The 16,073-nt window shown below is 45.9% G+C and overlaps 1 protein-coding gene across 1 annotated transcript in view; it reads right to left on the bottom strand.

The window, feature by feature from the left end:
* Window positions 1-16,073, bottom strand: part of MFSD14A (major facilitator superfamily domain containing 14A) — a 98,457-nt gene that overhangs the window by 40,954 nt on the left and 41,430 nt on the right. Inside the window, exon 5 of the mRNA XM_029617810.1 lies at window positions 8,683-8,797. Within this exon, the coding sequence (XP_029473670.1) occupies window positions 8,683-8,797 (115 nt within the window). The remainder of the gene's footprint in view (window positions 1-8,682; window positions 8,798-16,073) is intronic.

Raw genomic sequence — 16,073 nt, 5'->3', positions numbered from 1 at the left:
GAGGGTCTGTTTCCACCTCAGAGAAAAAAAACTGGAAGACTATTTTTAAAAAAACGGAAAAAATATTGTGGACTAAAGTTGGTGCTGGATTTGTTTCCCTGGAATAATGTTTTTGCTTGCTCAACTTTTCTTGTGTATCTGTTTGATATGGTGTATGGACATTCTTATAAATAAAAAGTTTAAAACATATAGAAAACATTTCCACTCAATACAGCTTTGATTACATTTAATCCTAAAGAGAACTCCACCTTGAAATTTAAAAATGGAGCAATTACTTACCTGATAATTTTGTTTTCCTTAAACAGATGGACTCAGGACCAATGGGTTACGCTCCCTGCCAGCAGATGGAGACTGAGTCAGATTTCAAAGCTGACATCAACCTACATACCCCCCCCCCCCCCACAGTGACCTCAGCACTCCAGTATTCTTTTCAAAAGCCAATGTGGACCTACTAGTGAAAAAACTTGATTAAAAATATGATTATAAACAGAGAACAGTAACTGTATTCAACCAAACATAAATACTGAATCCCAGTAAGAATAGGTGCCTGATTAGGGACTGGATGAAGGTTTACCCGTAATCTCTTGGTTTCGATATCCACTCCACAGGCGAAACCTTGGTAAAGTTCCTGGGCAGCAGAGGGCGGGATGCTGAGTCCATCTGTCTACACTAAGGAAAACAAAATCATCAGGTAAGTAATTTCGCCATTTTCTAGCGTGTAGATAGATGGACTCAGGACCAATGGATTGTACAAAAGCTACTCTTGATAGGGGCTGGGGGCTGCCTGCAGTCTGGTTAACACTGCCCTTGCAAAGGCTGCATCCTTTCACGCCTGTACGTCCAGGCAACAGAACCTGGAGAAGGTGTGTATGGAGGACCATGTCGCCGCTTGGCAGATAGATATGGATGGGAGATAGCACTCTAACTTCTGCCCATGAGACTGCTTGAGCCCTAGTGGAATGAGCTTTAACCTGAATAAGTAATGGCTTTCCTGCCTCCACATAGGTTCCCGTGACCACCTTTCTTAATCCAGCGAGCTATGGTAGCCCGCGAAGCTGGCTCGCTCTGCTTCCTTCCACCGTGAAGGACAAATGGGTGGTCCATCTTTCGGACTGGTTCTGAAACTTCCAGATACCACACCAAAAGTCTACTGACATTTAAATGATGGTGCCGGTATTCTTCCACATCCTTGTGCTTATCTAAGGATGGCAATGAAATGGACTGATTCAAATGAAACTCCAAGACAATCTTGGGCAAGAAGGATGAAATGGTATGAAGTTGTAATGCTCCTAGAGTCATCTGGTGGAACAATTCCCGAAACGACGATGCCTGCAGTTCAGAGATGCGAAGTGCCGAGTATATAGCCACCAAGAACACAGTTTTCAAGGTTAGTAAATGCAAGGAAACACTGCACAGCAGCCAAAAGTAGGGCCATGACAAAAATCCCAATACTAAATTAAAATTTCACAAAGGAACCAGCCACTGTAGGAGTGGCCGAAGGTGCTTCACCCCTTTCAGAAAACGGGCCATGTCAGGATGAGCTGACAGGAAGATTCCGTTCACCTTGCCCCTGAAACAGGAGACAGCCGCTAGCTGCAACTTCAAGGAGTTAATGGCCAAATCTTTATTCAAGCCATCCTGCAAAAATTCCAGAATAAGTGGGATTTTGACCACCCAAGAGGGGATACCACATTCCTCGCATCAGGCCTTAAATACTCTCCAGACCCACATGTACGCTAGGGACGTAGAGAATTTCTGAGCGCGGAGTAATGTGGCAATTACCGCCGCAGAATATCCTTGCTTCATCAGGCAGGCCAAGGGCCAGACCGTAAGACAGAATCAAGTCAGATCCTCGTGAAGGACCAGTCCCTGTGCGGTGGGAGGCTCAGGAGGGCTCTCCTTTAGGAGTCTCCACATGTCAACATACCACGGACACCTGGCTACTCTGGAGCTACTAGTAGGACTAATCCCCTTGTGGTGCTCGATCCTGTGAATGACCATGCCCAGCAGGGGTCACAGAGGGAAGGTTATAGCAATTCCTCTTCCAGCCAGGTCTGAACGAAAGTGTCAATCCCCAGGGACCACAGATCTCTTCAGTGACTGCAGAATCTGTGAACCTTTGCATTGAGAGATGCAGCCAGCAGGTCGATGGGACGCCCCAGTGATCTACTATCAGTTGAAAAGCTTTGACCGTCACCACCTGCTCTTCCTGCTTAGAACGTCTGCTCTGACATTGTCTTTTCCTGCGATGTGGGAGGCTGAGATCATCTGTAGATGTATTTCCACCCATTCCATAAGGAGATCTATCTCCTGTGACACTTGCTGACTCTTGGTTCCATCCTGGTGGTTGATGTAGGCTGCCATTGTTGTGTTGTCAGACATCACATGGACCACTTGATCCTGGCGTCTGTGGCTGAATTCTAGACACTAACAAAAAAGTCTCCGCTTAAGGTGAGATCAAAATCCAATAATTAACCCCAAAAATACCCCACCCTCCAATGATACAGTAATTTGTTTTCTTTTTTTTTTTTTAATTTTTTAATGTGGGTTGAGGTAAGTTTCATACTTTTTCTGTTGCATGCCTCCATGGCCTTGCTACAGTATTTATTTGCTTGTAATCATAAACTTACCTCCCTCCCACTCTGTTTTGAATTTTATTAAATGTTTATTATTATTTTATTAATAAATTTGTTATAAAACTCATTGTGCATTTAACACATTCACATAAAATTAGCTTAGCGCTCAGTACTATGCATTCAAAGCTGTTGTGGCTCTTTATATGAACAATGTGTAACTTTTTCACAAACAAGCTGAGAATCTTTTAAACCACTTCAAGTGTCCTGTAAGCACTTATCTGTCAGGTTCTCCTACTAAGCACTGCTGTGAATTATTCTTTCCGTTTTGTATGCACCAACTTCAATTGGTTATACGCTCAAAACTGTTGTAGCTCTTTACATGCTGTTCATATCTGCTATTCACGCCGCTCACCTTTTTTTTCTTTTCACAAACAAACTGAAAGTCTCTTAAACCACTTCAAGTTTCCCGTTCTCCTACTGGGCATTGCTGTGAATTATTCAATACTTGAGTCACTTAAATCAGCTGAGCGCACTGTTTTAAACTTTTTCAAACGCCGAGAGGATTTTTAACTTTTAAACCACTTCAAGTATCCCGCAATCACTTATCTGTCTTGTTCTCCCAAACAGTTTTGAGCGCACAACCAATTGAAGTTGATGCATACAAAACGGAGAGAATAATTCATAGCAGTGCTTAGTAGGAGAACCTGACAGATAGATAAGTGGTTACGGGACCCTTGAAGTGGTTTAAAAGATTCTCAGCTTGTTTGTGAAAAAGTTACACACTGTTCATATAAAGAGCCACAACAGCTTTGAATGCATAGCCAATTGAAGTTGGTGTATACAAACGGAGATATTATCAGTACTGAGCGCTAAGCTAATTTTATGTCAACGTGTTAAATGCATAATGAATTTTATAACAAATTTATTAATAAAACAAAATAATAAAGAAACATTTAATAAAATTAAAAACTGAGTGGGAGGGAGGTAAGTTTATGATTACAATCAAATACTGTAGCAAGGCCATGGAGGCATGCAACAGAAAAAGTATGAAACTTATCTCATCCCACATTAAAATTTTTTAAAAGAAAAAAATTACTCTATCATTGGAGGGTGGGGTATTTTGGGGGTTAATTATTGAATTCTAGACACGCCAATCTGACTGCCCGGGCTTCCAGGCGGTTGATGTTCCAGAGGGCCTCTTCTTCGGTCCAACGTCCCTGGGCTGACAGTTCCCGACAGCGAACTCCCCAGCCCCGGAGACTCACATCTGTCGTGAGGACCAGCCAGTTTGGTGAGGACAGGGGCACACCCCTGCTCAGATGAGCTTCCTGCAGCCACCACTGGAGCCAAGAGCATACTCCCATCGGTAAATCGAATAGTTTTGAGACCGTGGGTTCCAACATGACAGCAGTAAGCATTAAAGTGGTCGCATGGGTACCCTTGCCCACAGCATCACTTCCAGGGCTGCCACCATCAAACCAAGAACATGGAGATAGCACCATACCGTTGGGCGTTTCGTGCTCATCAACTGATGCACCTGGGACATCAACTTCCTTATCTGCATGGTCTGAAGGAAGACCTTGCCCTGCTTGGTGTCAAATCAGACTCCCAGATATTCCAAAGACTAGGAAGGTGTAAGGAATGAGGTAAGCGAGAATAAGGTAAAAGTAAAATAATATGTTTATTGATATACAATCTTAATAATTCTAAGTGTTAAAGGTATACAGTTCTAAGCACTAAAATATACAGTTCTGAGCACTAAAAATATTGCTAAGCATATACATCTGTATCCGTGCACTGCATTTCGGCTAATACTCACAACACCCTCACCCTTTTCATCCGCCTGCCTGAGAGAGAGAGCCCACCACAGGCAAAAGGGGTCCAGTCCCTTTGTACGTTTACAAAGGACACGCAGCACTTTGCATGCCAGCAAAGTGAAAGTAAGTTTCGCTCTCCCCATTTTGCAGCCATAGCTGTTCGTCCTTTATAGCCTAATGTAAACAAGTGTGCGTGCCAAATTAATCTGTGTGTTTGTGGGACAGGATTACTCACTATCCTTGCCAGCAGTCCCAGTCTAAACAATCCAGACTCAAGGATGGATGGTCAGGTCATCTTTTCTCCAGGCCGAATGTCAGTGCTGCAGCTGATTCTGCAGTTTCCCTTACAGAAGGCTTGAGACTGCTCTTGTCCAGGTTTACTACCAGAGTTCCTGAAGCAAGGAGGTTTCCCTATTCGTCATCCGGCGACTCTCTTCCACGGACTAGGACTGGATCAACAAGTCTTCCAAGTATGGGTGCACCAGGATTCCCTCTTCTCAATGCTGCCGTTACAACCACCATAATCTTGGAAAATGTTCTGGGGGTGGTGGATAGGCCAAAGGGCAACCTAGTACCACAAAGCTTAGCAAATGTTGGTGTTCTTGACAGATTGGAATATGTAGGTAGACTTCAGATAGGTCCAGGGAGGTTAAGAACTCTCCTGATTGTATGGCAATTATCACGGAACGTAAGGTTTCCATGCGGAAATGATTCACTCGTAGATGTTGATTGACGCTCGAGGTCAAGGATGAGGCAAAAGGAACCTTCCCCCTTCTTGGGTACAATGAAACAGATGGAATAACGCCCTGTATTTTCCTGGGGCACAGATATGGGATTATAGCCCTCATCCTGAGGAGCCTTAAAAGAATAATCTCCACAACTTGCTTCTTGTGCTGGAAGTGGCGAGGAGACATCATGAATATGTTCCGAGGAGTGCTGTGAAATTCTAGTGCATATCAACTGGCATGATGTTCCGACGAATGTCGGTATATAAAAATCAATCAATCAATCAATAAATAAATCCTTCTCGTATGACTTCCAGTAACCATTTGCCCGAAGTGATCTCGTCCCACCATTGGTAGAAGAGGGACAGTCGACCCCCTACCTCCTCGCTCAGAGGGTGGGTCAGCAAAATTTCATTGGGGGGTTCGGGACAAACCTGAACCCGAGCTTGTCCTTCTTGGATCGTTGACTATGAAAGGACTGAGACCTCCCAATGGGCTGAGACCTCTGAAATGTTAATTTTCTGTAGGGCCGAAAACATTGGGAGTCCCTGGATTGGCCCCTCATAGGCGAGGAGCACTGGAACTGCTTCCTCTTATCTTCCGATAGCCAGGGGACTGGAGACTCGCCCCATTTACTGACTAGCTTTTCCAAATTGCTTTTGAAAAGGAGTGATCCTTTAAAGGGCATCTTTGTAAGATTGGCCTTGGAGGTTGCAACTGCTGACCAATTCCGCAGTCATAGCTGAATTCTGGCCACCACTCCTGAGGCATCTCCTCTGGCCAAAGTACAGACTAGATCCAAGCCCACATCTGCTAAAAAGGTGGCAGGTTCCGTAACCACTCTGGAATTGACTCCAGAGTCATCCACCTCCTGAGAGAGGAACATGCATGAACAAGCTACCAGGGCCCAACAAGAAGTAATCTGTATAGTCCTTGCTACTGCATCAAAGGCTTGTTTAAGGATGGACTCCATGCGTCTATTGTGTGCATTCTTTAAGGCCACTCCTCCCTCCACTGGGATAGTTATTTGCTTAGAGACGGCACAGACCAGTGGATCCACTGTAGGGAAACACAAACACTCGCTCACTGCCAGATCCAGTGGGTATAGAGTTTCTAATGCTTGTCCCCCTTTAAAACTTGCTTCTGGGGCATCCCATTCCAGAGAAATCAAATCCTGGATGGCTTCCAGTATTGGAAAGTAGCAAGAGGCTTTCCATAGGGAGATCAAAATGGGATTCTTCTTTGGTTCCGTCATAGAATTGGACACAGGGACTCCCAACATCTTCAGGGTCTCTATGAAAATAATGCAACATGGTTCGATAAGGCTCCAATCCGGGGTAATTTCCCCTTCTTCCAAAGGGTCCGGATCATCATCTTCATCTTGAGCCATCCGGATCCCTACCAGGGATGCTCTTGGTAAGGCGAGGCATGCCTCGCAGTTTGCCGATAAGACTGGAAGAGGGAGGGCTTACCGGTTGAGGTAAGAGAAGGCAGCTGGGTCCTTGCCTAGCCCAGGAGGTATTGGGGTAGGTGCCACTGAATTTCCCTTCTCCCATGGATGACCCAGTCAAGGGAGTACTCAGATCCGGGTTACTTCCAATTAAGGCTGAGGCTAACCCATCCTCTGAATGGGAGGATCCGGGCTTAAAATCCAGGGAGGCCAACTCTTTGGGCTTCCTAACAGTGCTGACATAAGTTGGAATCCAGGTCAGACTGCGAAGCCCTAATATGACAAGCAGCACAGAGAGAAAGGCGCTTATGGTTCTTGGCTGCCAGCACCATTGGCGACAGTAACTGTGCATTCTATCAGCTCGCGCTTAAAGTTTTATTCACACAGATTTTGAGCGCCTATGCGGGGAGCGGCAAGGCACATGAACAGCCCATGCACCCGGCTTTTCCTGTGTTCTGCGCTTATTAAGTTGTGCTCGTATGTACGTGTGCGACATTATGCATGCGGCACGTGCGCAGAGCCGACACACTGCGCATATCAACATTTTATGGAGGGTACAAAGGTGCGTGCAAGATGGTGCTGCCACGGCCTACCACGCGGTGTACTGACCAAGCCTAAAAAGGGGCCTAGCCCACCGAGGCCACTTAACCTGCTCAGAAGTCCACTTCCCCTTACCCCAGCAGGATCGAGGACGATGTTGGTAGGGCACGCCGAGCAAGGAGACCGGAGGAAGTCTTACTGAAAACCCTCCAAACATCTCTGAATCGGGAGGTAATTTTTTTTTTTTTTTTACATATCTGGGCTCAGCGCTTACCGGCTGAGTACAGAAATGGCTGTGGGGGGAGGGGGCTTTGGCTGTCACCGCCGCGCTCAGCTTCCTGCACCCACTACCTTTCAGCTGCTTAAGCAGCAAAGTCCATGCCGGGAACCAGCTGCCGGACCAAGGCACACCTCTGAGGGATCTCGGAAATTGCCTCAGGAATTTTCAACTGGGAGAGGGACCATTAAGTATCACCACAGGAGAGCAGGGCTTAATTTTCCTTTAATTTAGAAAGTAGAATTTCTCCTTCCAAAAAGTATAGCAATCCCATAGGTAGAGGTACGTCCACCTTCTGCTGGAGACTGAGAATACTGGAGGGCTGAGGTCAGTGCAGGGATGTATGTAGGTTGACATTAGCTTTGAAATCTGACAGTCTCCAACTGCTCGTAGAGGAGTATAACCCATTGGTCCTGAGTCCATCTGGCTACATGCTAGGAAATCTAAGCTTTGAGGTTTCCCAACTTTTTTTTTTTTTTTGACTTGCATGTTCTTAAGAAATATTTGACAGAATGAAGGAGCCCTATGGAAGCTCTTCCACTTCTTACCAGGAAAATCCCTGCCTTTGGAGGAACTTTCAGCTCTTTGCAGATTCTAGAATGTGAAACATCCATACTTCTTTCTTTGGTCCTGGAACCTGATAATGACCTAGAAGACCTTCCCTTCAAAACTTGGATACCACCCAGATGCAGGGCGGGAAGAAGAGACCATGCTAGTGCCACTGACTCCAGCTTTCCTGCTGCATTCCGCCTGGGCTATAAGCCGGGCAGAGGAAGAGCTCCATTTCGCTGGAGCAGCTGGGCCAGCGGGGATCGGGAAATGTGGCGACACACATGCAAGTGCTTACACACCAGTTGAGAACCGCTGTCCTAAAGAGGTAAATTGTGTTGAATGAAAAAAGTCTCACAGCTGAATTTTTTTTTTTTTTTACTACTAATTAGATAGGTTTATGTTTTATTGTGCACATACTGTGTAAGATCTGTGCATTATTTCTTTCTGTAGCCTTATTTGTTGCTCTGATTTAGTACTACAAGAGCAAGAAAAAGTGATAATACATACATACATACATGGCAAATGGTTGACTTCCAGTATATATTTTTTCTGGACACATTTTCCCCAAAGATATGATACTACACAAGTGTTGTACATGTCAATTACCTAACCTTCCCACGATTTGATTAAAAAAATGCTTAGAGATTAAAGCTTCACATTTACAAAGAAATCAGATACAATTTGCAGACATTATCTATGTGACTTTACATGCAGGACTGCTGAGAGATTAGGAAGTGTTACATACCAAGCCATAAGCCATGCTTCTTTCATGCTCTTGTGTTATATCTGCTACATAAGCAAATACCACTGAGAAAGTCACTGCAAATACTCCAGAGACAGAGATAACAGCAAAGTACCACCTACAAGGGAAAAACAAGAAATACAAAGTACTAGAGTTTGCACGTTTTGAACTTAAGTACTCCTGTTGTCTCTGAAATATGGAATATGACAAAATCTTGGAGGTTAAACTTGTTGCATTTGCATTTTAGATTTGATTATTTGCCTTTCCAAACCCAAGCTCAAGGCAAGTTATGTTTCAGGCATAGTAGGTAGGGCAATGATCCAGAGGGTTTACAGTCTGTACTGAAGACAATGGAGGGTGAAGTGACTTGCCTAAGGTTACAAGTACTGTCAGTGGGGAAAAACAGGATTTGAATCCTGGCTTCTCCAGCTCTTAAACTACTGTTCCTATTTGTGTTAAGAATGTCTGTGAAAAACATCTTCACTACATAACTACATCAAATCTTTATTTAGTCCGATTTAATATGAGACAACAGAATCTATATAAAAATGTATGTGTACTAAATAATAAACCACACTGCTTAGCATTTATTTCAAAGATCTGAGTGGAAATGTACTTGTCTTATAACTGATTAGTCACCACTTCATTCATGAACTAACCATTAAAATCTTGAAATAATCCTATTCTACTAAAAAAGCTCACAATGCAACATCTTTGCACCTAATATAGAAGAGCAAAGAACTGCTAGTTTAGGAAAATTTGTTCTTACCTAATTTTCATTCCTGTAGTTCTTCAAATCAGTCCAGACTCCTGGGTTTTGCCTCCCAGCCAGCAGATGGAGACAGAGAAAGTTTCACAGACACTGTACTTCACCCAGTGTGCCACCTGCAGTCCCTCAGTATTGAACCATTCCCAAGCCAAAATGACAGCAACAACCATAAATTTCTAAGCAACCTCCCTTCCCTCCAACGAGCCAGAAGAATTTGAAGTCCAAAGAGACAATGGAAAACTCATTTCCCAAATTTAACATAAGTGATCAGCATTGAAAACCTCCAAACAACTCCATACTATATACAAAGCAACAGTACGAGCAGCAACCCCCCCCCTCCTCCCCCCAGTAAATGGGCAGGTCTCTGGACTGATCTATGGAACTACAGGAACGAAAATTAGCAGGTAAGAAACAATTTTCCTTTCCCTGTATGTACCCAGACCAGTCCAGACTCCTGGGATGTACCTAAGTTCCCCTTAACTCAGGTGGGACCAGAAAATTCCACTCACAGAACACTAACTAAAGCACACAGAAGCCAGTGCCCCAACATCCAAGCGATAATTCCCAGCAAAAGTGAGCAATGACTTCCCAGGAGCCACCCAGTAAATTTCATACTGAGACACCTGATGTGAGACAGCCCAGGAAGTCACCTGGGAATGCATTGAGTGCATGCCTAAACCCCCCAGCAGCAGGTGTCCTTTAGAAATGTAAGGCAACTTGATTGCTTCCTTCAGCCACCGCACAATTGTAGCCTAAGACGACTCATTTCCCTTCTAAACAGGCTAAGGTTGCACGCAGTCAACAGCAGGCCAGGACTTTAAGATCATCCATATTCACACATACATCAAGGATGTAGAAGGTCGCCTAGCCTGCAATAAGACTAAACCTAAAAAAATTTGTTAACACCACCACAAAGGATTGCTTTTTCAAATTACAAGTCCTAAAGACTCAGACCCCTCCTACACTTCCAAGATTACCGCACAGTTCTTCAAGCCATTATCTTTTCAAAAATAGACTACTGCAACTCACTTCTTCTCGGCCTCCCAGCAAACACCATCAAACCCTTGCAGATGTTGCAGAACACTACGGCCAGGATTCTGACCAAGACCAACAAAAGAGAGCACATTACACCCATCCTGCGGAACCTTCATTGGCTTCCAATCAAATTTAGAATCCAGTACAAAGTCCTAACGTTAATACACAAAGCCATGCACAATCTCACTCCACTAGATCTAAAGATCCCTCTTCGTTTCCACAATCCCTCTAGATCGGTTAGATTTGCTCATAGAGACACTCTCTACGCCCCACCTGCCAAATCTTCTTTAAGGAAACGAGCTCTTTCCACAGCTGGCCCTCCGCAATGGAATGCTCCCCCCCCGGATCTGCGGCAAGAAAGATGCCCTACAACCTTCAAAAAAAGACTCAAAACATGGCTGTTCGGTCAAGCTTTTCCCTAACTCAGATGAACCACCTCTACACCTAATGATTGGACTGACTTATTTAATCAAGCTTTTCGTGCTCTGATCAAGGCATAACTTGCTGGCAGGCTATGCATCCCTTTATCCCTCATGTTAGTAAATCTATCATCCTCTGGCCTATTGTCACCACCTTTCCTCTTCACCTTGTTAATTTACCTTTTGTCCATTTCTACCAGCCCTCATGTTCTGCCCCTTTCGTCTTCATATTCTTCAGATTCTAGCAAAGTTTGATTAGATCCCCTGTTATGTATCTCCAGGAAATGTGATAGTTAGCGTTTTTCAGTTTCTTGCTCACAGGATGAGCGTGGCATTTCCTTTGCAATGTTGATCCCAGGTCTTGTTTCCCTTGTTTAATGTAATGCATTCTTTCATGCGATTCTCATTTCGATGTAAACCGATGTGATATGTAATATTGTATATGAATATCGGTATATAAAAGTTCTAAATAAATAAATAAGGCGGAAATAGCCACTTCAGAATATCCCCTCCATCTCAGTCATCCCCTCTCAGAAGCGAAGCCACAAGAGAGAAGTGAGCCGCCTGACCCAAAAATATTGGGCCCTGGTGGAAAAAGGTCGACCAATGACCCATCTACGGCCAGGTTGATCAGATTTGGGAGTCAATGTGCCCACCCTGGAGCTACCAGGATCACGTTGCCTGGCTGTTTTTCTCTATCCGCTGTAATCTCTTGTCCACCAGAGGCCATGGGAGGGAAGACAAAGACGAATCCCTCAAGTCCACAGCAGCACCAGAGCTCAGATTCCTTCCGTACTGTGTTCTGTTCAGCAGCAGTAAAACCGCAATGCCTTGGTGTTCTCTTTGGTCAGGATACCCCCATCTTCTGTGAATAAGACACATTGTTGCCTCTTACAGCTCCCATCCCTTGGGGTCTTACTTTTCCCAACTGAGAAAATCTACCTGAATGTTGTTCATTCCGGCAATGTGAGACGCTGCCAGCCACTCCAAGTGCTGCTCTGCCCAGAGAATCAACTCCCGAGCCACTGCCTGATTCTTGGTTCCACCTTGACAGTTTATGTAGGCCACTGTCATCACATTGTCTGATACGATCCATACTGGATGGCCGCGTAACGTTGGCAGACAAGCAAGCAATGCGGAATGCACTGCTCTCATCTTTAACCCATTGATAGACCATGAGGCCTCCTGTTTCAAAAATCTTGCCATGTCACGCTCCATTTGGAGAGGCTTGCAACAGTGGTGACTATTACCCAATTCGGAACCTCCAATTCCGCACCACACTCGAGATTGGTGCGAGCAAGTCACAACAAAAGATTGTCCCTGGCTCTCCCCTCCAATGGAAGAGGAAGATGAAACTCCTCAAATAACGGATTTCGGCAGGAGAGAAGAGCCCCTGTAGAGGCCGCATATGCGCAATGCCCATTGCATTAATTCCAATGTTGATGCCATAGAAGCCAGGACCTGTAAATAGTCCCAGACCCTGGGCACCAAAAGCTCTAGCAGAAGCCTAATCTGACTCTGCAATTTCAGCAATCTCTCTCTGTGAGAAACTCTCTCTCCGCCAGCATGTCGAACTGAGCTCCCAGATACGCCAGAGTTTGAAAGAAGACAAAATGGCTTGTTGTTAGGTTCACCATCCAATCTCGAGACTTCAAGCGCAATGGTACCGCTCCAATAAAGGAGCGGACTGGCAGGGAACTTCCTAAACCCCCTACCTAACCTGCCTCCCTTTTCCCCTACTAACCCTGACCCTAAAGCCCCGCTAACTAATATATATATATATTAAACATATTTAAACTTAGCTGCTCTCCAGAGCAGTAGCAGGTCCACTACCTGCCCAGACCCTACCCCTTTTTCCAAAACCCATTCTTCTGCATGCATGGGCAGATGTGTGTGTGGCCGTGGGTGTTTGAAAATCCCTGCAGCGCGTGCATGGCCCGGCCACATGCGTATCTGCTTGTTTCAGCAGGCACCGGGTTTTTAAAATCCGGCCTTAAGCGTGTCCACAGTCTCAGCCAACAAGCTCAGCAAGGCATCTCTGTGAAAAATGAAAAAAAAAAAAAATAAGAGCAGAGTCCGAAGCAGCTCTCAATCACATGCAATTTCTCCCTCTTCAAGAGGTGAGAAAGCCAGCTCCCCATCGGAATCTTCAGATGTTTCATGATCCACCTCCCCTTGAACATTACCAGGGACAGTCTTCCCTGTGACATTTGCCCATTGTGACTGACAAATGGAAGGCCCAAGCATGCGATCCCTACATAGTAGGTTGTTTCGCCTTCACTGGGCACCCCTGCAGAAAGGTCTTTAGGCCCTGGAAACATTCCACCCATGAGGAGAAGAATGATGGATCTATACTGGATCCCATAGGCCCACACTTGCACTCTCCAACCTCACTCTCTCAGGAAAGCTTCTGCTCTAGGGAGCAAGGAAGGAGGAGAACTAACCATTGCCTTATCCCCCACTCCATTCCCCTCCAGAAACACCATACACCGAGGGGATGTCCCAACACGGGCAAAAGCTGTAGTCAAATCACTCTGAGCATCTAAACAGCGCTGACAAATGGAGAGAGAGCAAGGACTGAATTGCTATCAGACAGCAAGCCTCTCAGATGGCAAGGCGCTTGGAATTATTCGTCCCTGGCATCTAGCTCTCCTGAATTTCAGCTCTAGGCGGCCTCCTGCGTGCACCCCAATGCCACCAGGGCACATAAGCACCCCACTCCTGGTAGCGCACAAATACGTGCTCAAGACTAGGTTGCGGTCATATGCGCACAAGTATATGTGCAAATGTGCACTTGTATAGGCCATGGTCATACGCGCACAGTATCCGTGCAAACACACACTCAAATTTAGGTTGCAGTCTTATGTGCACAACTACCAATGCAAATACACGTTCCAGTCTAGGTCGTGGCCTTATGCGCTTAAGTACCTGTGCAAATATGCGCTCAAGTTTAAGCCTCGAACGTATGTGCTCAAATCTAGGCTGCGGCCTTATGTGCACAGGTCCCTGTGCATGCAACCATTATGTGGCGAGAATGCGCACACACGCCTACACACATGGGAAAAGAACCGTTGCCACAACCTACCACACAGCTAAGCAAAGTCTGCCTGTACCTTCGGATCCATTCAACATCAGGCACCGAAAATCATCAAAGGCCTCTTGACCGGTCGAAAAGTCATGGAGTCTGGGGCAAAGAGCCAGCATCCTGCTAAATAAGCTTTGCACATAAAATTAAAACCGGCAGACCTGTACCAGAATCAGCAACTCCTCATCGATGAGTGATGTCATCTTGAATTTTCTCTGATTGGGTACTTGAGAGATCGCAGGTCCAGGATGGGTCATAGGCCTCCCGACTTCTTGGGAATGAGGAAGTATTGGGAGTAGAACCTTTGATGAAGCTGAGATGCAGGCACCTTGAGGATAGATCTCTGATGGAGTAGTTTGGTGATCTCTTCCTACAGGGGCCGGCTGCATTGGGTGTTGACGTGCTTTTGACGCACCGTGTGCGGGAGAGATGGGATGGACGTAAAGTTGAGAAAGAAGCCATCTTTGATTAACCTCAGTACCCAACGGTCAGAGGTGACCGCATCCCACACCAGAAGGAGGAGGGAAAGCCTGCCTCTACCGGTAGTGGTAGAGATGGCCCCAGTGTCCCTAAAAACCCTGAGGGGGCTTAGGGGCATTGGTGTCCTGGGAAGGGTGGGGCTACCGTGGAGGGTGCTGGCGAGTCATTGGCTGCTGAGATGCTTGCGGAGGAGCTGGCGGGTAAGATTGCGGACAGAAGGGTGGATAGGGCCAGTAGGAGCGTCTTTGGAAGAAAGGCTTCCTATACCCCGGGTAGTAACGCCTGGCGGATGCAGAGTCTGAAGGTGTGGTCAGCGACATCACCGCCACCTTTTGTTCCTTGAGTTGCGCCAGCATCTCACGCAGCTTGTCTCCAAAAAGGTTGTCAGGGAGAGAAGGTAGGTCTGTTAGTTTTTCATGCATATCCTCCCAGATTGAGCTTGCTCAGAGCCACAATGGCATTCGCTGTGGTTCTGGCCGACATGTCGAAAGCCTCATAGATAGTGCGGAGTAGGTGCCTTAAGCCTTCCTCCAGGTCATGGAACTGGTCTGGCAGGCGATTGTCCAGGGAGGCCTCTTGCAGCAGGAGCTTCAAGGATTGCAGACGCTCATATAGATATTGAGTGATATAAAATTGTTCGGCATCGGCCTGAAGAAAAAAAGGCTGCAGCGCGGCTCGGAGGAAAATGAAGAGGTTCAACCGCAGCCAATGGGACTCCGCCTCCGCGAGGGCTGAAAATGAAGGAGGTTAGCGTTGGGAGGAGGCTGCTGCTGCCGCGAGTTCCCGGGGTGGGGGTGGGAGAGAGAGAGAGTGAATGAGCGAGCAAACACACTCCGGGAACTCGCGGCAGCAGCAGCCTCCTTCCAACGCTAACCTCTTCATTATCAGCCCTCGCGGAGGCGGAGTCCCATCGGTCGCGGTTGAACCTCTTAATTTTCCTCCGAGCCGCGCTGCAGTCTTCTTTTCTTCAGGCCGATGCTGAGCGCACTAGCGTGGTCTCTTCTTGCCGCGCAGGCACCTGATACTCTCCACTTCCTCTTCCAGGCCGCGGGGGGGCGTGTGTGTGTGTGTGTGTGTGTGTGTGTGTGTGAGAGATTGCATGTATGTGAATAATTGAGAGCCTGCACATGTGAAAGAGAGTATGTCTGTGATTGAGAGCCTGCCTGTGAGAGAGAGAGAGCATGAATGTAAGTTTACCATTGGGAACCTGTATGTGTAAGTTTGTGATTGAAAACCTGTTTGTGTGAAAGAGTATGTGTGTATGATTGAGATCATGTGTATGTACGATTAAGAGCCTGTGTGTATGATTGAGATCCTTTGTGTGTGAGAGAAATCATGTGTATGTATGATTAAGAGCCTGTGTGTATAAGTAAGAGAGAGATCATGTGTGTCTGTGTGTGATTGAGAGCTGGTTTAGGTGATGGAGCATGTGAGTATGTGATTGAGAGCCTGTGTGTAAATGAGAGAAAGAGAGGACATGATTGTAAGCATGTGAATGAGAGTCTGTGTGTGAGAGAAAAAGACAGCATGTATTTATGTGTTTGAAAGCCTGTGTGTGTGTGTAAGCGTGAAAAGATAGACAGCATGTGTGTAAATGTGTAATTAA

This window comes from Rhinatrema bivittatum, chromosome 10 (genome assembly GCF_901001135.1).
Source record: "Rhinatrema bivittatum chromosome 10, aRhiBiv1.1, whole genome shotgun sequence".
Classification (NCBI taxonomy): domain Eukaryota; kingdom Metazoa; phylum Chordata; class Amphibia; order Gymnophiona; family Rhinatrematidae; genus Rhinatrema; species Rhinatrema bivittatum.
The sequence above is the reverse complement of the archived record's forward strand: the minus strand, read 5'-3'. Positions and strand labels throughout refer to the sequence as shown.